The 23,015-nt window shown below is 43.2% G+C and overlaps 2 protein-coding genes across 23 annotated transcripts in view; one reads left to right on the plus strand and one right to left on the minus strand.

Annotated features, from left to right (window-relative positions):
• The window catches only part of KALRN (kalirin RhoGEF kinase), a 658,233-nt gene that overhangs the window by 268,086 nt on the left and 367,132 nt on the right, over positions 1-23,015 (minus strand). For 15 of the 22 annotated variants that reach the window (XM_032869460.1, XM_032869453.1, XM_032869463.1 and 12 more), the window contains exons 15-17: positions 18,601-18,767; positions 9,866-9,985; positions 3,167-3,385 (exon numbers count right to left, since the gene is read on the minus strand). In XM_032869460.1, the coding sequence (XP_032725351.1) occupies positions 3,167-3,385; positions 9,866-9,985; positions 18,601-18,767 (506 nt within the window). The remainder of the gene's footprint in view (positions 1-3,166; positions 3,386-9,865; positions 9,986-18,600; positions 18,768-23,015) is intronic. The other 7 variants (XM_032869462.1, XM_032869458.1, XM_032869459.1 and 4 more) reach the window with 1 other exon arrangement.
• Positions 10,447-11,920, plus strand: LOC116874655 (dnaJ homolog subfamily A member 1-like). Its single transcript, XM_032869484.1, has one exon. It carries the CDS (start codon positions 10,813-10,815, stop codon positions 11,752-11,754), a length of 942 nt encoding a protein of 313 aa, XP_032725375.1. The 5' UTR covers positions 10,447-10,812; the 3' UTR covers positions 11,755-11,920.

Below are 23,015 nucleotides of genomic sequence, written 5' to 3' on the forward strand. Positions count from 1 at the left end.
AAGTGAAATGTTTTCTTTCCCCTCCCTTGGCAAAAATATCCCCGCAAAATGTCTAGAGGTATTGTCATAAGGCAGTGACATCTTCAGACCTTCTTTTACAAAATAGACGTTTTGTTCAGAGGATAATACACTTGGGTTAACTTAAAAAAAGAGTTGTTCTCCAAGTGCTAAGAGGTCATACTCTAAAAGCAAAAGCATTTTGAATGGGACTTGGATGGAAGATAGGTTGGGTGTAACAGAAGGGGACCCAGGGCAATCTTGTGTCAAGGCCTAGGGAAGGATGCAGAAAATAGAAACTCATATCCCTATACTTTCCTTCACTAGGCTTTGAACGCTTCGCTATGGCAAGGGGTGGGGAACAGCTACATATCCCAGGTCCCCTTTGCCTGGGAAAGTCATCCCTTTTAAGGAAGAGTACGGTGTTGGATAGGATGTTTACTGAGTGATGAATTGAGCTAAAAGATGTCCCAGGCAGCACACCCTTGTAGCCAACGTGCTCCCCATGTCATGAGAAGGCCTGGCCCTGAATTCTGACTCCTCTAGCATCACACACCTCTTCTTATGGAAGGTATGAACATGTGTAGGAGGGCCCAAGTCTTGAGAGAAAATGGATTATAGAGAAGCAACAACTTTAAGAAAAGGCATACTTAGGTCACGTGATGATACTGGACTAAAAACAACTTGGGAACTAGAAGAAATGAAAAGATTATCAAACATAAATCTTTCAATTTAGCAGCTAAAGAAACAGAGATCTGGGTCAGTTCTGGGTCAAATTTCCTAACTTTAACGTAGTGCTTTGTCCTCTTCAGCATCTAGACCCATCAAAAACTAAAATTTGTGTGTGATATTAGAAAGGGCTTTAACCTCATTTAAAAAAAAATGGATATAAGTATTCCCTGCTTTCTACAAGTTCACATTACTCCATTTCACTTTTATGAAAGACCTACATTAGTACCTGTTTTTGCTAACTGAAAGAAATATGAGGTAGGTTTTCACTCCTATGATAAAAGGCCAAAGGTGAAAGTAGTGTTCAGTGTTTGTTCTGCAGTGAGCTGTGGGGCTGTTCTAGAGGCAGTACACATCCTGAGCAATGACAGTGCCTCCCCCGCCCCCACCCCGCGAGCTCCTTCCCCAGGTGTAGTTTCTGGTGAAGTAGCATCTCAGCATCCAGCTGCCACAGCTCCAAACTGTGTCTGTGACCATCTGTGATTTACCTCGATTTATTCTGTGTAGCTGTTAGCAAGATGTGTCCCTAAGATTTCAGAAAAGCCTAAAAGAGGTTACTTTTTAGGTGTGGGAATATTTAAAAATTTTTTCCATATAAGTAAATGGTCATTGCTTCTTTGCATCTGATTTCAGCTTATAAAAGTTTTCATAGGAACACTACTTTTAGTTAGCAGGGGAAGCCTGCTTTCAGTTAGCGGGCATCATTTGTTGAAGACTTTGCTTTTGAATTGTTCTGTCAAAAATCAGCTGCATATTTGTGGGTCTACTTTTAGAATCTCTATTCTTTTTCCTTGTGTCTATTCTTTTTTTTTTTTTTTTTAAGATTTTATTTATTTATTTGACAGACAGAGATCACAAGTAGGCAGAGAGGCAGGCAGAGAGAGAGAAGGGAAGCAGGCTCCCAGCTGAGCAGAGACCCCGATGTGGGGCTCGATCCCATGACCCTGGGATCATGACCTGAGCTGAAGGCAGAGGCTTTAACCCACTGAGCCACCCAGGTGCCCCTCCTTGTGTCTATTCTTACAACAACATCATTCTGTCTTGATCATTGTACCTATAGAATAAGTCTTAAAATCAGGTAGTGTAACTCCAACTTTCCTTTTTCTTTTCAAGATTGTTTGGCTATTCTTGGTTCTTTGTATTTCCATATATATCTTATAAGCAGCGTATCAATTTTTATCAAAAAGTTTGCTGGGGTTTGATTGGGATTCTGTTGAATTGATAAATTGCCTTAGTCTGCTACTCCCAACTCTGGGGCCATCAAGGCACCATCAGTTGAGAACAGAGAGAAGGTGTGGAGGCTGGAACACTGGCCACAGGGCCCTCAGACAGGCATGTTATATTTACTCCGGGTAGACTTACCCAAGGCCCCTGTAAGTCACCCAGAGGAGAATGTTTCTCTGATCTATTTCTACCAGGGAGCAATTCCAATGAGGAACATGTTTTACATGGAATACAATTATGTCTGTTTTCAACCTATATTTCATGAAAGAATTCCCTGAAAGCACCCAAATCAGTTAGAAATCCTCTTAGCCCTTGTAGATACTACTGTACAGATGGGAAAGTAAGGGATCTAAATCCTTGTCATCCCGCTGTGTGCATCTCCTGCCTTTCCTCCTGCAGCGGCTCTATCCCACCTGCTTGGCTCGTAACCTGTGGAGGAGAGACGGCTGTGTCTCCTCCATCAGATGAAGAGCCCCATGAGTGAAAGAGCTGTATGTTTTCCAAGCATAGGGCCTGACTGGGGCACCCCAGATGATGCTCTGCAGATTCTCACCCTACTCTCCTGACCTTCACTGGAGGCATAGACTTCCCTGCCTCGCTGATGTTGGCTTGGCCATGTGACTCATTTTGGCCGAAAGGATGTTAGAGCATGTGGCACACTTGGAGATTTGAGGTGCAGTTGCACAGCAGATTTTGGGCTCTTGCACTCCTACCCTTCACCATAAATGTGCCTCAAGTAGCTGCTGGTCCAGGAGGCTGAGAAACATGAAAGCAGATCTAGACCAGACGTCCAGCTTGGAGCCCGGTTCTACCAAACTCCGTCAAGATCAGCTGAACTCAAATACTTAAAAACAAAATGCTCATAGTTTTATGTCACTGAGTTGTATGGTAATTCGTTACACAGCATTATCGTGGCAGTAGCTGGCTGAGACAGCCTTCAACCTAGTATTCAGCATACACCTAATTTCCCCTTTAACACTTAGATCTGATGAGGCTGAGATTTTACAAGAAACAAATCACATGGTTCACTTCTTTAATGGAAAGTATTATAAGGAGGTTAACTGTAGTTATTTTCATGCCATTATTCTATTCTAAAAGGCTGCTGCTGAGAGGACTAGCTGCATCTTGAGGGAGATAGTATAGGTTAGCAATATGAGGGGAAAAAAACAACCTTCCACCAACATTAGTCCCCCATCTCCCACAGCCCTTCCCTCACCTGTTCAGAAGTTTTATAAAATGCCACAGAGGCGTTGACTAGTTTTAGCCGGTCTTCCATCTTCAGCATGAGCTGCTGCCAGTGGAGGGCCACTTTCTCGGCACATTCCCGTATGGCATCAGCGTCATAGTGGCCGGCCTGGAGCAGTGCCTCAGCTTTCTGCTGTACCTGCAGGGCGCTCTGGTGCGTCTTCTGCAAGGAAGTGGCATGAAAGAGGGACTGGGCACAAGGGGAGGAGAGAGAGGTCCGTGGGAACGACCCAGGCGTGGTACGGGAGGGGGTGGAGTGAGGCGTGAGTGGAAAGATGCAGAAAAGTTAAAGAGCTTTAAATGGTGGATTCAAACATTTTGTTATGACGATTAATACATCATTGTTTTTAAAGCATATTTTTTAAAAAAGAACATCATGCGTTTTCATTAACCGAATGCTCAGGACCCCAATTCCTGCCCCCACTCTCCTTCTCGCGTCACTGGCTCTAAAGATGTCTCCGTTTCTGTGGTAGAGAAACAGCAGTTGTGTATACATCTGCTCCTGATTGGTTCAGACATTAGTCAATTTTTCTTTTCAATCTAATCATAAAATTGTTCACTGTAGTTAAGAGTTTTCAAGGAGATTACTGCTATAGCTCCACTTCACAGGTCAAATGTAAGAAAAAACTCCACATAATACAAAGTTCAGCCAACAATGCAATCATTTTAAACATTAGCTGAAAAGAATTCCAGTAGAAGGACTGGGCAGGTTAATAAAGCCTAAGAGTAGCATCTCACCATTCCTTAGCTATCCCACGAAGGGAACAGAACAGCATAGTACATAATTCAGCTCAATGTGTAATCCCTACATTATTACATTACTTATGTTTGCCTTTAGGATAATGTATAGAGATATATACAGTGGAAGGTTTATTTTCTTATTCAAGCCAAATGTGGTTTGCATTCTTGGAGTTCCCATTAACTGCAGGGTGGAGGGGGAGACCAGGCTGGAGGACTGGATGGCAGAGATAGAGAGCCAAAAGGGATTAAAATTTACTAAAATAAAGTATGGATGTGGTTGAAACATAGGACTTCAAAGACTTAATATTATACCAACCTCAACTGCGAGGATCACTTTAACTCAATGGTGCAGGGCTGACTTGGCCTCTGCATGCTTAGGAAAGTATAGCTCAGCTCCTGGTGAAAAGGGACAGCTAGTGGCCCAGTAATTTACTCTAGAATTACTTCTGTCCTTCTTCTCTGGCAGCAGTGCTGGGATAGTTCCCAAGAGCTGATCCATTTGGCACTCCCTGCGTGAGTGCAATTTCCCTCCCTTTCACCCCTACACCACCCAGTTCCCTTCACCCCCATCCTAGACTGCAGTCTGCACAGTCCTGTTTATAAACACCCCACCCCACCCCATCTGTCACCTATCTCCTGGCTTCCCTTCCCTGTCTCTGGAATCTGTACTCAGTGTTCGTTATGATAGCGTGACTGCCTCTAGCAACCTAGACTCCTTTACTCCCTTGTTTCTCCACTAAGTCAGCCCTCGATAGTGATGATCAGATCAGAATTTGAGTTCCTAAATGTTGAACATGGTTAGAAAAAGTAAACTTTAAAATAAAAAAAAAAAAAGTAAACTCAGGTTTACTTTTCAGGTCAGAGTGATCCTCCACAAATTCCTGATTTCTTTGTCTGTTTTACTTATTGGCACCATTTTCTTCTCCTGTCTCTTAAATAGAGGGGTACCCCAAGGTGCATTCTTGGTTTTTGTTCACTTCTGTGGAACTCTTATCTATACCCATGGCTGCTATTACTTCCTTTATGTAGATGTCGCCCAGTATTCATCTCTCACGCTACATGGGACCCTCATCTTTAACTGTCTTTGGGGGTGAGGGTGAGCTGCCCACCATATTTCTCACTCCAAGCCAGCAGTACTGATTCAATTGCTCTAGCTGCCTGCCCCACGTTAGCCACTTACAAAGATGCGTTCTTAGTAAAAGAAGTGACAGGTCTTCCTGGAGAGAGGAGGAAGGCTCGTCAGTGAATGCAAATGGCTTGCCCACTCAACTAGAGCATCCCGCTTCCTCCCAGACATCTTCTCAAATTCCACATTAAAATGAAATCCCTCCCTCTGGAAGTATCTTCCCATGGCAGTCTACCATTGGTGTTGATGGTGCCCTTCTTGTTGTCACCTGGGTTTATAATCTGGACATCATTCTGGACTGCTATTCCTCACCCCAAGTCCCAGTCCAACCCACTGCATACCTGGACTTCCATGGTAGTCCCAGAGCTAGCCTCCTTGCCTTCCACTTCGAATCCATCAAACCCATCCCTTACATTTCCAACACATCAGTTGGTTCTCCGTAATAGGAAGTGCTTGGGTGAAGTGACCCCTAACTTTCTTCTGGCTCCAAAACTCTAATTTTGTGCTTAAACATCATTCCCTTCTCTCAATTCAAAAGCCTTCAGTCATTCTTCCACTGCTATAAAATTAAGTCCAAACTTTGAAGGATGTCCTTAAAATCTCCTCCCAATGTAGTCTTGAACGACTTCCATAACATTATCATCTACTACTTCCTTAAAAAAAACCCTCTGCAAACACACCCTGGCTTATTTTTTTTTAATTTTTACTTAGAGGAGTACTTTAATATCTATTGTCTAATTAGATTCACATCAACCCTGAGAATTGTTAGAGCAGGTCTTTTTGTTTTGTTTTGTTTTTATTAACATATACTGTATTATTTGTTTCAGGGGTACAGGTCTGTGATTCATCAGTCTTACACAATTCACAGCGCTCACCAGAGTGAGCTTATTTTTGCTGCCTTCATTCTTCCTGTCTTTTAGTGAACACCCCTTCCTCTCTCCCCATCTATGTTCCAGTTGTCCTTTGAGACTCACCTCAAGTCTGGTCTCCTTTAAGAGAAGATTAAAGAGTACACCTATCATGATGAACACTGAGTAACGCAGAGAATTGCTGCCTCACTGTATCACATAACTGCCACTAATATGGCACTGTATGTTAACTACAGTGGAATTAACAATTTTTTAAATGTTATACAAAAAAAATCCTTTTGGACAGCTGGAGACTCACTAAAAACTACTCTTTCCTGCACTCCTGTATGACTCATTTAATATATTTGGCTGATTCTCAAGGCAAACATGACTTTAAACATCACTTTAATAACTATCATTTATCCAAGGTTACCTGGCCTTGTGCTTATGCATATTTTTTTTTTTGAGTTCTTACAACACCACGACAAGGTGGATGTTATTATTCCCACTTCATAAGTTACAAACCTGAGGCTGAGGCTGCCTGAGTGACCTACCCCCAAACATACAACCAAGGGGGTGATGATACTAGGGATAAGATTCAGTTTTGACTATTCCTGTGCTCATTTCCACCCTATCACACCACATTATTTAATCTCCAGAGTTAGAATGGTATCTGCAGAGCTTCCCACAGAGGAAGGGTTCACCAAATGAACATTAGTGATTATGATAATTAACTGGCTTCTCCTCAGTATATGAAACCAGCATATAATTGTCATCAAAACCCCATGATTATGTCTTTTTCTCTGGGAGTGAAGGACCAACTCTAATTGTCCTATAATTTAGACTATGTAATAAATCCTCTTCCTTATTCTGAAACTCATTTTCATCTGATAGTCCTTGGAACTCCATCCCCTTTAATTTCCAAATGACAAACTTTTATGCATATGACATAGTCTTTGCTTTGATAAGCCTGAGTCATTATTATGCATTTATTTCTACTATTATCTAATCCTATTGAGTGTTATATCTTTAAGACATGGATTACCAAGGATGTTAATACATGATGTTAATGTAGGAGTACATGGAAGAAAATTAAACCAAATCAATTGAATTTATTATCCAGTTCTAACTACTTATTCTGCCATAATGCTTATGTTTAAAATACATAAGAGGATTTCAAATAAAGTTGATTTCAAAACTGAGCTTGTCTCTTTGATAGTCACAGTTCTTGAAGACACATCAGCCAAACCATTTTGCATACTAACAAAAAATAATTTGGGTTTGTTGATAAAGCTATGTTTCTGGGTGCTATGTGCTGTTCTCTGTTCTAAATGGTTCTATCTTCCTAAAACTCAGAATACTTGAGGTAAAAATTCTGACCTTCTTTGGGGAGACTAAAGCCTTTAAACCGGGGTGCCTGGGTGGTTCAGTCAATTAAGCGGCTGCCTTCAGCTCAGGTCATGATTCTAGCATCCTGGGATCAAGCATTGGGCTCCCTGCTCAGTGGAGAGCCTGCTTCTCCCTCTCCTTCTGCCTGCTGCTCTCCCTACTTGTGCTCTCTATCTCTCTGTCAAACAAATAAATAAAATCTTAAAAAAAAATAAATGCAACCTTTAAACCAAAAAGTCCACCCAAGCTAGGGTGAGCAGACATCCTAGTCTGCCCACGATAGTTCTAGTATGTGCCTATTTTTCTAGCTGAGTTGTTAATGATTCCCTTCTTCCCTCTTAGAAGTATCTCAGTTTTAACAATAAATTATCTAGTCATCCTTCCCATAGCTATTTTGTTTTCCCTTATGGAACCGAGGATTTTTTCTTAGAGTCCAAGAAGTTAAATTATGTCCTCTATCAGCAATCTCTAGGAAGGCCTCCAGTAAGTAATGACCACCAAAATGGGCCAAGTTAAACTAGACTAGTTAGATCCCTTTCAAATTGCATAAATCTTCCCTGGCATATCTTTCCCTTGATGCAGAACCTGGTTTAAACCAACTCTTTTCGAGAGAAGCACAAGGCCAGCTGGAGAAGAAGCATATTTGAAGTTCATTCTTTTCGCTATGCTGTAGACCTGCCTACCCTCCATTACCTTGATCTTTTGGAAATCCTATCTGCTCTGCCATCTCCTCTTCAGACCATAGACATATACTCAACAGGGGCCTCACGGGATCTCAATATCAATTCCAAGAATATTTGATCAAGTTGCACCAATGTGATTAGGGACATACATGCTTAGTAAGCTTCTATTCCCTATGGGTGAAACAGCACTTTTACAAATTAATACATCCTGCTTATGCAAGTGGTAGGATTTGGTCATGGTGCTAAGACTGCTAATGCATACACCCACTATTCCCACTCACTCGCTGAAATGCTCTAGTACATCATGATACTTGGTTTTATTGACCTAACATTTGCTTATGGGACAGGAAAGTTAATTACCTTCACATTTGAGATAAACGAGGGGGTGTGGCCAACAGTGGTCTTCTCTCTGCCACACACCCTCACAGCTTCATGCCACACCCCCAGTCTATCTGCCCAAACTTTGTTCATGCTGCCTCTCTATGGGGCTTTGACCACTGTGTGCCTGATTCTCAATTGTTACCCCAATCCAGATATTTCCTTGGTGGTGAATAGATCTTAATGCTTTTATATTTGTGTATGCCAGTAAACTGAGACAGAGGCAGCTGATGATAATAAAGCCTCTCTCCTCTGCTGAGTTCCTTCTTAGAAAATGATTTGCACCCCCTCCCAAAGAAAGAAAATGATTTGCCCACACTGTGTGTGCAATATATAGTCTGTTTTAAAATCTCAAATCCCCGGCCACTGGGATTTGTAAACCACTATTAGTAACGCTTCCTAGAAGATAGCAGGCATCTTATAGAAACATGCCATTTATGTTAATGCTATGTTTACACATACAAGATGGTTCCTAGTAATCAATCTATAATAGTTTAAAAATGGCTAGTAATCAACTGATTATTGTATTAAAGACATAGGCATGAAGAGTTAAAATTTTATCATTGTTATGAAAAATTCTCCTTAACAATCATTCTTTTAGAAGATAACACTTCACATTTCCTACACATTCAAAAGTGGGTTGAGTTTTAAACAGAACCACAAGTAATGAATGACTTTGAAGGTTTCTCTCTGTTCCCACTGGTACTGAACTTACTTTATTTTTAATATGGTTCCCATGTCCCATTTCCTGCTCCTTTCCCCATACCCCTCTAAAGCAATCAGCTCAAGTCTCTTTGGGAAGAAAAATGTTCTAGTAGAAAGGATAATTAAAGGTATTATTTAAAGCAAGATGACAAAAGTTAGATTATGGGAAGAGGTATTTTATTTTAAAATAGCCTTTAGAACAAGTGTCAGTTGGTGAACTTCTGGTTTCAGTTTATTCCTGAAATGTGGCTTCGATCAGTGGTACTGAACAACTATTTTCAGGGAAGCAAGCTATCTAGTGCAACCTACTCCAAAGCTCATTGTTCTCATTAAAAGGCAGAAACTGACAATGAAATCTATATATTACATAGAAATCAAATGTTTTAAAATGGAATGCTAACATATTAATGGCTTTTGTAGTTGTTTACCCTCAAGGGCTCCTCAACTAGAAGTGACTTCTAACCTTCTGGCTTCACATGTCTCACATGGTGCATAGTTCACAATGTCCAAGTACTCAGTATACCAGGGGCCTTATGGGTAAATGTGCCAATAAGTAACCAAGATGCACTTTTGTGCTGTGAACATTCATCTTTCAATAGGAGGCCCCCTTGGGGTTGGTGAACTCCTGCGTTTGCTTCCTCATCAGTTCCTGGGTAACAGGGAGGCTTCCTGGACCACTTAACTAGAAAGAGTAAGGGCTTCACTACCTAAAGGAATGTCCACAGCACAAGGAATCCACCTGCCCGGGGTGCAGAGCAGAAAGGGGAAGGGAGGCCAGAGGAGTCAGATTTGGGTGTTACCTCGATTGCTAGTTGGAACTGCTCGTGTTCCCGCTGCAGCTGCTCTGCTTCGGACAAAGAGCTGGCATTGACCAGGCTGGCATTGAGCATTGACTCCCCATTGCGGATCCATCCCAGGACCTGGGGAGTCAGGACAAGAACACAGATGAATGGCTTTTGCAACCTCCCCAGAGCTGTGGCTTTCTCTGATGGGTCATTAAGTCAGACCTTGCTATCTTCTGACTGCACTTGGCGAGAGGACAGGAAGGCTCTGGATAATTAAAATGTTCATCTCTGCCCTCTAACCTGGCATTTTGTGCCATAAGCCACTTACTGTAAGTATCAACCTCATTCTTAGCTACATATATTCCTTTCCACCCTTATTACCTCTCTGTTCCAATTTCCTTACCCATTTAATTTAAACATTATCTGATTGTATTGTATGTACATTTCTAAAGTTCTTGCTAGAATGTAGAATGGTTTAAGTAAATAAATTCCATATATTGGCATTCTTTTCTCTCTTTAAAAACCCAGTTCAGATGCCAACCACTTGAAATCTTCCAAACCCAGTTACTCCCATTAGAAACAGCTCTCCCGGGAACTTTCCAGAACGCTCGGTGAGACGCGGAGGAGCGGCGGCTACCCGAGCTGCGCCCAGCAACGCGCTCCTTCCCGCTCCCCCACATCGGCCTCGGCCCTCTCACCGGCTGTAGAAAATGGTGAAAGAAACCACTTACTATGATGTTTTGGGGGTCAAACCCAATGCCACCCAAGAAGAACTGAAAAAGGCCTAGAGGAAACTGGCCTTGAAGTACCACCCTGATAAGAATCCAAATGAAGGAGAGAAGTTTAAACAGATTTCTCAAGCTTATGAAGTACTCTCTGATGCAAAGAAAAGGGAATTATATGACAAAGGAGGTGAACAGGCAATTAAAGAAGGTGGAGCTGGTGGTGGTTTTGGCTCCCCCATGGACATCTTTGATATGTTTTTTGGAGGAGGAGGAAGAATGCAGAGAGAAAGGAGAGGTAAAAATGTTGTGCATCAGCTCTCAGTAACCTTAGAAGATTTATATAATGGTGCAACAAGAAAACTAGCTCTGCAAAAGAATGTGATTTGCGATAAATGTGAAGGCCGAGGTGGTAAGAAAGGAGCAGTTGAGTGTTGTCCCAATTGCCGAGGTACTGGAATGCAAATAAGAATTCATCAGATAGGACCTGGAATGGTTCAGCAAATTCAGTCTGTGTGCATGGAGTGCCAGGGCCATGGGGAACGGATCAGTCCTAAAGATAGATGTAAAAGCTGCAATGGAAGGAAGATAGTTCGAGAGAAGAAGATTCTAGAAGTTCATATTGACAAAGGCATGAAAGATGGCCAGAAGATAACATTCCATGGTGAAGGAGACCAAGAACCAGGACTGGAACCAGGAGATATTATCATTGTTTTAGATCAGAAGGACCATGCTGTTTTTACTCGGCGAGGAGAAGACCTTTTCATGTGTATGGACATACAGCTGGTTGAAGCACTGTGCGGTTTCCAAAAGCCAATATCTACTCTGGACAACCGAACCACTGTCATCACCTCTCATCCAGGTCAAATTGTCAAGCATGGAGATATCAAGTGTGTGCTAAATGAAGGCATGCCAATTTATCGTAGGCCATATGAGAAGGATCGCCTCATCATCGAATTTAAGGTAAACTTTCCTGAGAATGGCTTTCTGTCTCCTGATAAACTCTCTTTGCTGGAAAAACTCCTACCTGAGAGGAAGGAAGTAGAAGAGACTGATGAAATGGACCAGGTAGAACTGGTGGACTTTGATCCAAATCAGGAAAGACGGCGCCATTACAATGGGGAAGCATATGAGGATGATGAACATCATCCCAGGGGTGGTGTTCAGTGTCAGACCTCTTAATGGGGCCAGTGAATAACACTGCTGGCATTTTATGTGCAGTAGTGAATGAGTGAAGGACTATAATCATAGCTCACTACTTGCTATTGTTTTTGTTTTAATATTCAACTATAGTAGTGTTTTAAAAGTTAAATGAAGAATAAACTCAAATATAAAAAAAAAAAAAAAAGAAAAGAAACAGCTCTCCCTCACCCAGTACCCCCACACCATACCACCTTTGTGACTCACCACAGACCGCCTTGTTCAGTGGTTTTGACCTACATTTCAACATCCCACCATACCTCTTCCCCCCAGATGTAAACTTCTGGAAGACTAGGGCAGTATAAGTCATGCTTCCATCTCACACAGTGCCTAGCACAGTGCCTTATAAATGCTAAGTACGCAGTAATGTTTTTGAAAAAGGGAACAATTATCTATAGACAATACCCAAATTACACCTGAATGGTGGGTCCAACCTTCTGTGCCTTACAAGATAGTTAAGAAGAGACACATTTGAGCTCTGACAGATAAACAACCCAAAGGGAGGAGGAAGGAGAAGGAAAACAGCACCAATAATCCATACACCGGATCATTAGAAAAAAGGGGAATAAGTTATAATTGATTTAAATTATCTAGAGGCAATGGCTAGGCTAAGTAAAATTTCTAGATGACCTTTATTAATACTGGGGGAAAGAAAGTTCAGCTAGGGAATATTAGAATAGAAGGAGAAACAGCGGAAACAGTCTAGATAGTCCTAGGTGAAATGGGCATGTGGCAACTCTCCAGCTAAGATCTCGAGTCAAGTGCAAATAATCACACTGGAAGAATCAGGCCTTGAAAATACACCTTGTGTCTGGTCACCAGAAAATTACTAAATATTTTCTTTATTAGGGAGTCTAAGAGTTTGCTTGGAGAGGAGATAAAAATTCTTCTGAAATTTCAAGATCAGTAAATATCATCCATCTGTTACTTCAAGGAAAGGAGAAGATACCACAATCTGTTTCAGATTTTTGCAGATTTTTTTTTCCTCCTCTCAACTTCTTCATGCTAAATAATTAGAAAAATACTAAGCCTGGTCTCTCCTATTCCATAATCCTCACAAACATTTCTCAAATTTCCTCCTTAGGCAGAATATGACTGATGGCATATTGTACATGGGTAACGGTGGGGCGAAATTCCTGCTGAAGCTGGGCTGTTCGGATTGAGATGTTAATTCATGGCCAGTCTGGCAGATCATGGATGAGATGCCAAATCTGTAAAGCAATTAGTGGCAGATCTAACGGCTCGGAGTGTATGTGTGAAGTCTCTGATGCCAGTGGTGTGCTGGGGCTGGCTGGCTAGAGGTGCTAATGACTTCCAAAAGCTGCCTGTAAGTTTGGGTACACGCATACATGGACGGTATGCCCAAATGCTTCCGCTCTTTGGAAAATGGAGCTCACAATGTATACTTTGAACTATGCAAGTCCTTCTGCCATGATTCACTGCATTTTGCTTGGTTCAAGATTCATTTGAGGGTGTCACAGAAACATTTACTTTGTGTGCATTACAAATCAACATTTGAGGGGCAATTTGACTCCCTCTGGGCTTCCTGAGTCTTGCTGGCATCTGTTCCTCTCTAGTTTCAGCCAACTGGAAACATCAGTTACAGCTATGGTGGTGGAGATCTCCATACACTAGCTTTCCATTTAGATATCATAGGCTTCAGTCTCTATGTCTTTCTTTAAGTCATGCCATATTCTTGATATGCTTGTTCATTTTTATTTCCCAAATGCTGTTTATAAAGGCATTCCAGTCATCTAAAGCAGGAGTTTTTATTTTAGGAAGGTAAAAAGGCATGTTTCTATACCATGGCTTAGGTTCAGGGGTGGGACTAATCCCTATAACTGAGTCTGTCCCAGCAGGATGGGCACAGTGAAGAAACACCTGGCTTTTTTACTACCTGGCAAAACTAGCTAAGCCTCTGGGCCTCAGTTTTCTCATCTGCAAAGTTCAGATGATAGTGCCTTCCCTTCTTCCAGCAGGGTAGATGCAGCATGCAGTAAGACAGAAAGGCTGGTGATGGTAGAGGTGGTGATTTTTGGTTTTGGAGCAAAGCTAGGTAATGCTATGATTCTTCATTTACTCCTCTCACAGTGAGAAGGAAAAAAGGCTAGGGCTACTGACTTTTGTTCCAGAATCTGTAGTGCTTACTGCCGTATTCTGATGTGATGTGGTTTTGTTAGCATCATTCTCTGTTGTCTGATCATCTGACAACTCTTGTTGGTATAATTTTCTATTTCTGTCATCCTTTATTTTTCCGGTTCATAAAACTGGTTATTTATGCTATGAGCATCCAAATGAGTGCAAGGGAGTAGAGGAAATATTGTAATAAAAATGGTAAAATGTTTTTACTAATCCTGTATGGTCTCAGAAACATCATGTGAAAGTGTTCTGCAAACCATAAAATGTAACGCATAATATGAATATTTTATGTTGATCAGTTATCTTAGGCAACAATTTACCTATAGGTAAGATGACCTTTAAGGGTCACTTTGAATCCTCACATTCCACACTTCTTCCAAAATTAAGACACACGCCCTACAACCACAGGCTATCAGAGAAAGTCAGGTCTATAAAAATGAGGGACCCAAGGAGTATTGCTGATTGCTGCTCGGGGACTCAGGAGCTGCTTAAGAATTCAGCTCAGTCTGAACTGAATGCGTGAACTGACAATGGGGACCTACTGTTTCCTCAGGCCAAGGAAGCAGGGGCCACCCCCAGTGAGAAGACTGGATATGGATGTCCACAAATGATGACGCCATCTAAGCGAGGAGGGCTGTCCCTTGTAACCGGCAGGCTGGGAAGCTGCTTGTATATGGCTGTGTTTTCTCTAGGTCATGCTGACAATAGAGCTATGAGGAGACCCTCAAGGCCTCTGACTGTAAGACCTGCTGTTGCTGATGACTTACCACAAGGCACAGTCTTTTCTGAAACTCTGGCCACAGGAGAAATGGCCGGTCTCTCAGAGGGTATCTTGGAGCCTGGCATGTTTCCAGCACTACTTAGTTCTAAAGATTCACAGTGTATGAGAGTCTATGCAATCGTCCTTCCTGGTTTTATAGACTGTGACCATGGGTCTTCTTAATTTTCTCCGTTTTGAAACAAATGCTCATCCCTTTGGTCATCTCTCCCTGGATCAACCCCGATTCCTTTCTGCCTTTATGAACAGCACAGAGAACTTAACAGAGCAGTATTCTTGACAGGATAATACTCCCTCCTTTGTGTTCACTGTTCATTTTAATCGTAAGCAAATTTTGGCTTTACTTGGCCCACAAGGGTAATTTAAGTCAGTGTCTTTAGTAGACAAATAAGTATGATTTCTTTTCCTATATCTTAGAGCCCCATTAGCTTACAAATCCATTTTGACTTATTTTCTGCTAAAGACCCTGTTCTGCAGGAATACATATGGAAATTCATTTAGTTTCATGCATCTTCTTGGATTATCTAATAAATGTGAGGTCATCTTCGCCAGAGTAGTAATTTTCCTGGAAAAAAGTCAGAGCATTCTGTGGGGCTGGGGAGTGATCTGAACTATTTTTCTAGAAGAAAGGGGGCATCTGAGTGGTCTAGGGTCCCAGACCATGGGCTGTAATCAGGGGAGTGAATTCCCTTAAACAGTCAGCATTTCTCCAGAGGTGTCTGGGCCATCGATCTAAGATAGAGAGTCCTATGTAACCCCAAAAGAACATTAAATAATTAAATAATTTCATTTGTTCTCAACCCCAACAATAATTTTCAGTCTGACATCTGTGGCATCATCTCCCCTCAAAGCCTCAGTTTAACATAATGGTGGTATAACTACACTACAGTCAAATTTAAACCTCTCGTCTATGGGCTCTAATGCCCAACTGTGAAGCAGCACATTGTTCTCTCTCTTTCCATCCCCATTAATGGCATTTCAATTAAGATGTCCTTTTTCTTTCTTTCTTTTTTTTTTTTTTAGTATATTCAAAAAAGAAACTCTCAAGCTTGTGTCTAAATTTAGCTCTGCTGATCAATACTGACATCTAAATTAACTCCCTCTTTCCAAGTGTCAACAGCTTCCAAATCAATATTTCCTGCTCCACAAACTTCCATCAAAACACAAATGCCTTCTCTGAAACTGGATCAGACGACTCCTGAAAGAGCGAGCCCTACACTGACAAGGAAAACAAGTTCACCTAATGAGGCATGGTGGCTTAACAAAGCAGCAAAATCCCTTGGCACCTCCCAAGGCCGCTGTCCTTCACAAACGCCTTCGCAGGTTTCCTGCAGACTGACTCAAGCAGCCCAGTATGGGTTTGAACTACAATCCCACATGTGTCATCCTCACCATGGTGGGGAGAAGCAACTTTCTTCTGCAGAGAAATTTTCCGTCCTCCAACTCAAGAAACATTGCATAGGAATGTACTCAGATTTCCGTCAAGCCTGGAGTATTTGTACATAGTCAACCTACTTCCCTATTTGACAACCTACCTATCATCACTCCAACTCCTCACCCTATACAGAATGTATACTCAGAGGATAAAAAAATCATTTCCATTTTCACGCCAGTCAAGAAGAACATGATTCGGGAGTTGACTTTACTACTAATGTTGGAACAAAATTAAATATAAAAATTAAAAACCAGGAACAAAAGAATCTATTTCATTTCACAGTCAAATAGGAATGATTTTCCTTTTATTTGTTTTGTTCAGATGATCCCTCCTGCCCGCTTCAGCAGGCAGGAGTAAGAGTACATGAGCAGCGGAGGGCTCCTGTGACCTGTTGGAGCCTGCTCTGACCCATCAGGTAGGGGCTACCCTTTCTACCAGGCACAGGGCATGCTATCTTCTCAGAGGTGGTGCTGTGAAGGCCAGGAATATCCCAGCCTATGCCCTGCTAGAGGGCTTCTTTCTATTTCTCCTAGAGCCCTCAGGCAGGAGTGGGGCCCAGGAGAGGCCCTGTGTGACTATTGATAAAGGAAGCACAGGCTCAAATTCCAGCTAACAAGTCAGCAGGCCTGGGAGCACCAATCCTGTGCTACCTGTTTCCCACCTATAAAATAAACATACGCCCCTTTTCCCCATGGGTCTCTTCTCTTAAAATGAGATTATAAGTGAGAAAGAACTTCTCATCTAAAAAGTAAGTACAATCCTGAGACACCTGGGTGGCTCAGTTGGTTAAGCGGCTGCCTTCGGCTCAGGTCATGATCCCAGCGTCCTGGGATCGAGTCCCACATCGGGCTCCTTGCTCAGCGGGGAGCCTGCTTCTCCCTCTGCCTCTGCCTACCACTCTGTCTGCCTGTGCTCATGCTCTCTCTCTCTTTCTCTAACAAATAAATAAATAAAATCTTTGAAAAAAAAAAAAAAGTAAGTACAATCCTTATTACCAAGAGTCTCAGAATTCGTATACTCATCACCGCTCATGGGATTCCCACCATGTCTCTCCAGAGATTTGGGTGCGATCCCAGTGTAATTACACAGAGAGCAGTCTAGATGGCAGCTCGGTGATCCAGCCTGCTTCGGTGCTCAGTAATCTCACCCATGCTGAGGACAGACCTTTAGCACAGTGGGTGCGGGTTCTGGCTGAGCACTGATTGGGAGAAGTGGAGTAGAGAGGACAGTTTTGCCCATTATAATAAATAACAGTATAATAGCGAAGACCGAGGCATTAACAAGAAATACTCGGAATATAAGAGAAGAGCAATGATTAAATAAAATATGGTGTTTTTGTCCCCTGTTCCAAATTAATAGAGTTAAATAAGACATGTAATAGCCACAGTACCTAAGAAAAAATGCTTAATAGGAAAAAGTTTCTTGGCTTGGGATTTTTGGGTGGGGCTCTGCCTTCAGGGAGCAGGGGTCTGGATTGCTTGAAAGAGTATGGAGCAGAAGGGACTATCACGGAAGTGCTATGGAACCCCCCCCTGCCAGGAAGCCCTCCTAGACCAGTAGAGGGTGGTGACATGCTCTTTGCTCCCTGTGACCATTGTCTGGTGACATCTCTAAGCTTCAGTGGCCTCATCTGTAAATCGGGAATAAGACCTGCTTCAGAGAATGGTTGTGAGGCTTGATGGAGAGATGGGTGTAAAAGGTTCCCAGCACTCAATAAATTTAACTATCATATATTTGTATTTCTTCAATACCACTGTGTAAATTTTTAAAAAATCTCCATTCATTATGCTGATAATTAAAATTTAGCCTATTCATAATATAAATATGTAATATTTTTAAATGCATCATTGGTTCATGTGTTTTCCTAGAGGTTCCTAGAGACCTGGGTAAGTCCTTTGGTAAAATGGCTAGTACAACATCTCATACAGATAACAAAATCTTCTCTTTCTTAAATTGACTTTAATAGGGCAAGACAATTTTCTTATAAGCTGCCCCTGCATATTGAAAAGAATGGGGGAAACTGCCCCCACTGACTCTCAACTACGTGTCAGGCCCTGCATGAAGACTCAGGCGCCCCACGTTAACCAACGGGGCTCTAAACCCTGACCATGTTTATTGACATGGATTTGACAAGGATTTGCGTTTCACACAAACTGTGTGTCAGGCGGGAGGACGGAAAGGAAGAGAAGAGGCTCAGTGACTGAGGACAACTTTGGAAAGCTCCAAATGCTCTCGTTAGATTGTTAGGAGAGAAAAAGGACGCATTTGTAGTTTGCACCTTGTACCATCAGATCTGGTTTTAGATGCAACAGACAGCAGCCTCGCTTTCAGAATCCCAACCACCACTCCTTCACTTACCCATTTCCAAGTTACAGTGACACCGGTGACTCTGCACACCTTCTCCCCACACCAGGAGCAGGCCCGGGGCCCAAGGGGAGCCCAGACCGAGGGTGGACAGTGGAGGGGCCAGGCTCACCTGTTTGACCTCGGCCTGCAGGTGCCGCAGCTGGAGGCACTGTTCCAGTCGCTTATGGGTCTGCTCTGCGTTGAGCTCCAATTCGTGTTGCTTCTCATGAAGGAACTCCAGTAGCTCTTGCACCTGGGCTGCCAGATCGATGTCTTTCTCACAGATTAACTCAATTCCTGATTTAAAAAAAAAAAAAAAAAAAAAAAAGGAAACAAGGAGAAACGAGGTAGTAGGACCAAGACCCTATTTCCTGCAAGATGCACAGGAAAGCAGGAATGCAGAAACAGCCAGGAGCAGTGCCCTCCTGCCTTTACACATCCCTCTGGGAAGCTGGACAATGTGAGAATGGAATTTTGTTCAGGGTGTCCAAACCATGCCACCTCTTTTGGATGCTCTGATCCTTTGCCTGGGATAAGCTGGGGTTATGGAGAGAGGTGGTTCTCTGGGAGTCCACCCCAGAGAAGAAAGCCCTCGGCAGTCCCTGCTGGGGGATTTGCTAACACCTATAATATTCACAAGCAAGGCTCTGGACCATATTGGGAAATACGAAACAAAACCAAAAATGACCTGTCTCAGGAGCTTCTGCCAAAGGCACACTCACTTAGCTGGTCTGATGCAATTTATACTCAGATGGCAAGTTTGTTCTGATGAGAATCTCTGGGCAGGGGGATTTTAGTAACTGACTACTCATGCCCCCTAAAAAAAAGCAACTCTTAGAAATACATGCTAGCTCTCATACATTTCTTCAACACAGGCAAACACTGCTGATAAACACACCCCAGCAATACCGCAGGGGTACTGAGTGCTTCTCCATTTACAGAAACCATGTTAAACGTGCACCCACACAAGGAGAGTTTGCTCACCATTCTTCTGCTTTTTCAAAACAATGAATAAGCCAGTCAGCCGCTGGCAGGAGCTCCCAATGTTTATGGATACGTCGCCCAGCATTAATTAACTGCCCACTGTCTGACCTGTGATGGGACCGCAAGTCAATATCCACCAGGTGGAAGCCATGGCTCCATTCTTTGTCCATCCCCCTCTCTACCTGCCTTTTTCTTTTTTTTAAAGACTGATTTATTTATTTGAGAGAGAGAGAGAGAGCAAGCGAGCGTGCAGGGGGAGGGGAGAGGGAGAGAGAATCTCCAGCAGATTCCATATTGAGCACGGAGCCCAACACAGGGCTCAGCCTCATGACCCTGAGATCACAACCTGAGCCAAAACCAAGAGTCAGACGCTCAACCGACTGAGCCACCCAGGCGCCCCTTCCTAACTTGTCCTATATGCCTCTCCCAACACACCGGTGTGGACACACACACACTTTCTCTCCAGCGAGCTGATGCTTGTATCTATCCATCGTCACCAGCAGGATTAGAGCAGCCTTTCTCAAACATATCTGTGTTTCGGAGTGAGGGGACTGCCTTGGTTATCAAAGGCCTTCTTGTCTGCTAGTGGCTTGAATTTGACTCCTACCTTAGCTCCTGTAGGGTATGTGAGGAGTGTGCTAGCTTTGGAGCCAGCCCTGAGTCAGAATCCTGGACATGGGCAAGTTATCTAAGCCGTCAGAAGCTTTGCCTTCCTCCTGAAATAAACAATTTTACATACCTGCCTACCTCATGAACTCCCTGCTCAGGAGCTCACTGGGAGGATTAAATGAGATAATGCATATGGAGCCTCCGTCACATGACATCGTACATATAGGCCCATGGCTTTCCTGATTCTTGACTCTTCAGCTCTCAACTCTCTGCCTTCTTGCGTTCATGCCCTCTTGGTTGCTATCTGTCTCCAACTTGATGAAAATGGTAATTTGCTGTATTGTTTCTTGTTCTGACTGATTCAACCTCGCCCAGACCCATAGCTTTGCAAAAATCCTAAGTCTGGATTGCTTGCCTCCTTCTGATCTCTGACTCCACCTGGCTCTGCAGCTTCTCAGTTCAGTCCGGATCATTTCCCTGACTCCCCATCCTGTCATCTATGACCAGGTGCAGCTGTGCTCCTGACACTGACAAACAGGGACCCAACCATCAACAGGGATGGGACTAAAATTCCCAAAGGGTAATGTATTTCCATGGGGATCACACCCCAAGGAGCCTGCCAATCTCAGGGTATAGTCACCTAAAAATAAGTCCCCTCTGGGAGACTTCCCCAACACTCTGACTCACATCATCAGAAACTCATCACCACCACCAACACACCTGCCGGATACAGCTGGGGGAGTGTAAGGAGAGTGTACGCATGCAAGGGAAATTCATTTCTAGATGCAAAAATAGTGTTTTATGTAAGGACAATATGGAAGAGTGGAAAAAACTTCTGGTGTTACATGGTAATAATTTCAGTATCTTTTCATGTTTATTTTTTTCTACCAGTTTCATAATTCCAAATCCCAGCTCCTGAAATATCTGTGGGAGACAGAGGAGAACAGCTTGTTCTTTTGGCAGTCAGCTCCCTCCGGTTCCTATTTTCAATTACCAAGGGGACAAGGTAGAGCATCTCCTTGACTGAAATAAAAAATAAGAAGAAATACAAAAATTTCTATCTCTGCAGTGCCCAGAATAGTGAGAAGACCCTTGACTACCATAGTTCTTTTCTGGAAATGTAATTCAAGCTCCATCTGAGGGGGCAGAAGCTCTTCCCTGCTTTCAGCCACAATGCAGGTTTTCTCCAGCTCCTTTTCATTCCGCAGGCATCTCTGGTGTTTAGTATGCTGAGCTTGGGCAAAGTGTCTTTTTCTGGGAAGCCCGCAGCTCACCTCTGCCACCTCGCATGTAAATGGGCTCTCTAAGCCAGTAAGCTTGTCAAAGGGGCCAGCACTTGCAGAGGACACCACCCCCAGCCGACTCTCAGCCTGCCCCGAGACTCCAGGCCTTCGCATGCATCTACCTCCCTTGGTACTGTTTCATGGGGGATGAACACAGGAAATAAAATGGGGGAAGACAACGCCTACTGCACTTCTGCTCTCAACTGCATGTCGTGCTGTGGAGGGAGGGAATGGGAGGAACCCAAAATGGCACCTAGGAAGATGGAAATTCACTCCTCCCTCCCACTGCCCACACACGTTGACGCAAGTCCCAGTCAAATCGCATTAACTAGTAAATACCCATCAATTTGCTTGTGTTCACATTACTGTTCTCAGTCTATTCCCAGTCCTGTTTTCCTAGGGGCTCTCAGAAATCCAGCAAGATGTGTATGCTCTTTCCATCAAAGAGGGAGATAGTGTGTCGGTGTCTTTCGGGCAAGTTGTACTGATGTGTTCCACAATGTTCTGTATGCTTCGTTCCCTCAGAACATTCCTGTTCAGGGTGGTTCCTTATTAACTTGTCCCTGTTCACGCAGGAATGCAGGCTCCCTTGGTGCCAGGGCCACACACCTTCTGTATCTCCGTATCCTCAGCACCAACACAGTGCTTGGCTCATAACACCCAACAGAGAAGGTCTTCTGGTGAACACCTGGCCTCTGCAGGGAAGGGCTCAGGTCACACGCTGTGGTGGAAAGCACGTGCGAGCTCTGGGAAAGGACAGACTTAGGTTTGAATTGATGTTCTGCCCCATTAACAGTGAATCTCTGGGCTCTATATCTTCTCTGAGCTTGGGTAAGGACAATTCCAACGATGGTTTCTGGGGTGTCGTAGGACATAGTGAGATTAGGTACATACAGTTCTGGGCATTTAGTAGGCTCAAAATATCCATGTTTCTACTTTTTACAACATATTCGTTATTGATTACTAATAGAACTGCAAAATGGCTTGTAAAAATGTAAATATAAAATTGTACCATGAGGTATTTATGGACTTGCTCATTGTACATCATTAGCAACTGTGGTGGTCTGGGTGGTCTTAGACCAATGCTCTCAATCTTGGCTCACATTAGATCTACAGAACTTTAAAAATCATCATGTCCTTGGCCATACCCCAGAGCAGTAACAGGAGACTCTCTGAGGGTGGGACCCAGGCACCAGGAAGTCTTAAAGTTCCCAGAGTGATTCAACATGCAACCAAGATGGGAAACCACTGGGTAAGGTGGTACCATGGCCAGCAACCCAGGGACAGAGATACTCTTTATGCTATACTCGGTCAGCAGAATGGTTGGCACTGTGTTTGTTTATGGCTCAAGGCTACAGCTAGTAATGTCACTGTACTTTCCTCTGCTGCCAGGCTGAGGGTACCACTTTAACTCCCTCAAGGAGAGAGAGGTGGCTATGGTCTAGGGTAAGATCTAGCTATTCCCGCCTATGCTACCTGGAGGCGTTCTTTGTGCCTTCATATCAGCCTGCCTCAGTGAGAGACTAGCCCTCCCCTCCTCACTCCTCATTCTGGGCCACTCCCTCAATGTAACACCCGGTTCAGAAATGACAAAATCCTCTAATCGGGTTTTTAGATCGGCATTCTCAAGCCTGGATGTACAACAGAATCATCTGGGAAGTTAAAAAAA

The sequence above is a fragment of the Lontra canadensis genome, unplaced genomic scaffold, assembly GCF_010015895.1.
Source record: "Lontra canadensis isolate GAN:19392208 unplaced genomic scaffold, GSC_riverotter_1.0 scaffold38, whole genome shotgun sequence".
NCBI classification, from domain to species: Eukaryota; Metazoa; Chordata; class Mammalia; order Carnivora; family Mustelidae; genus Lontra; species Lontra canadensis.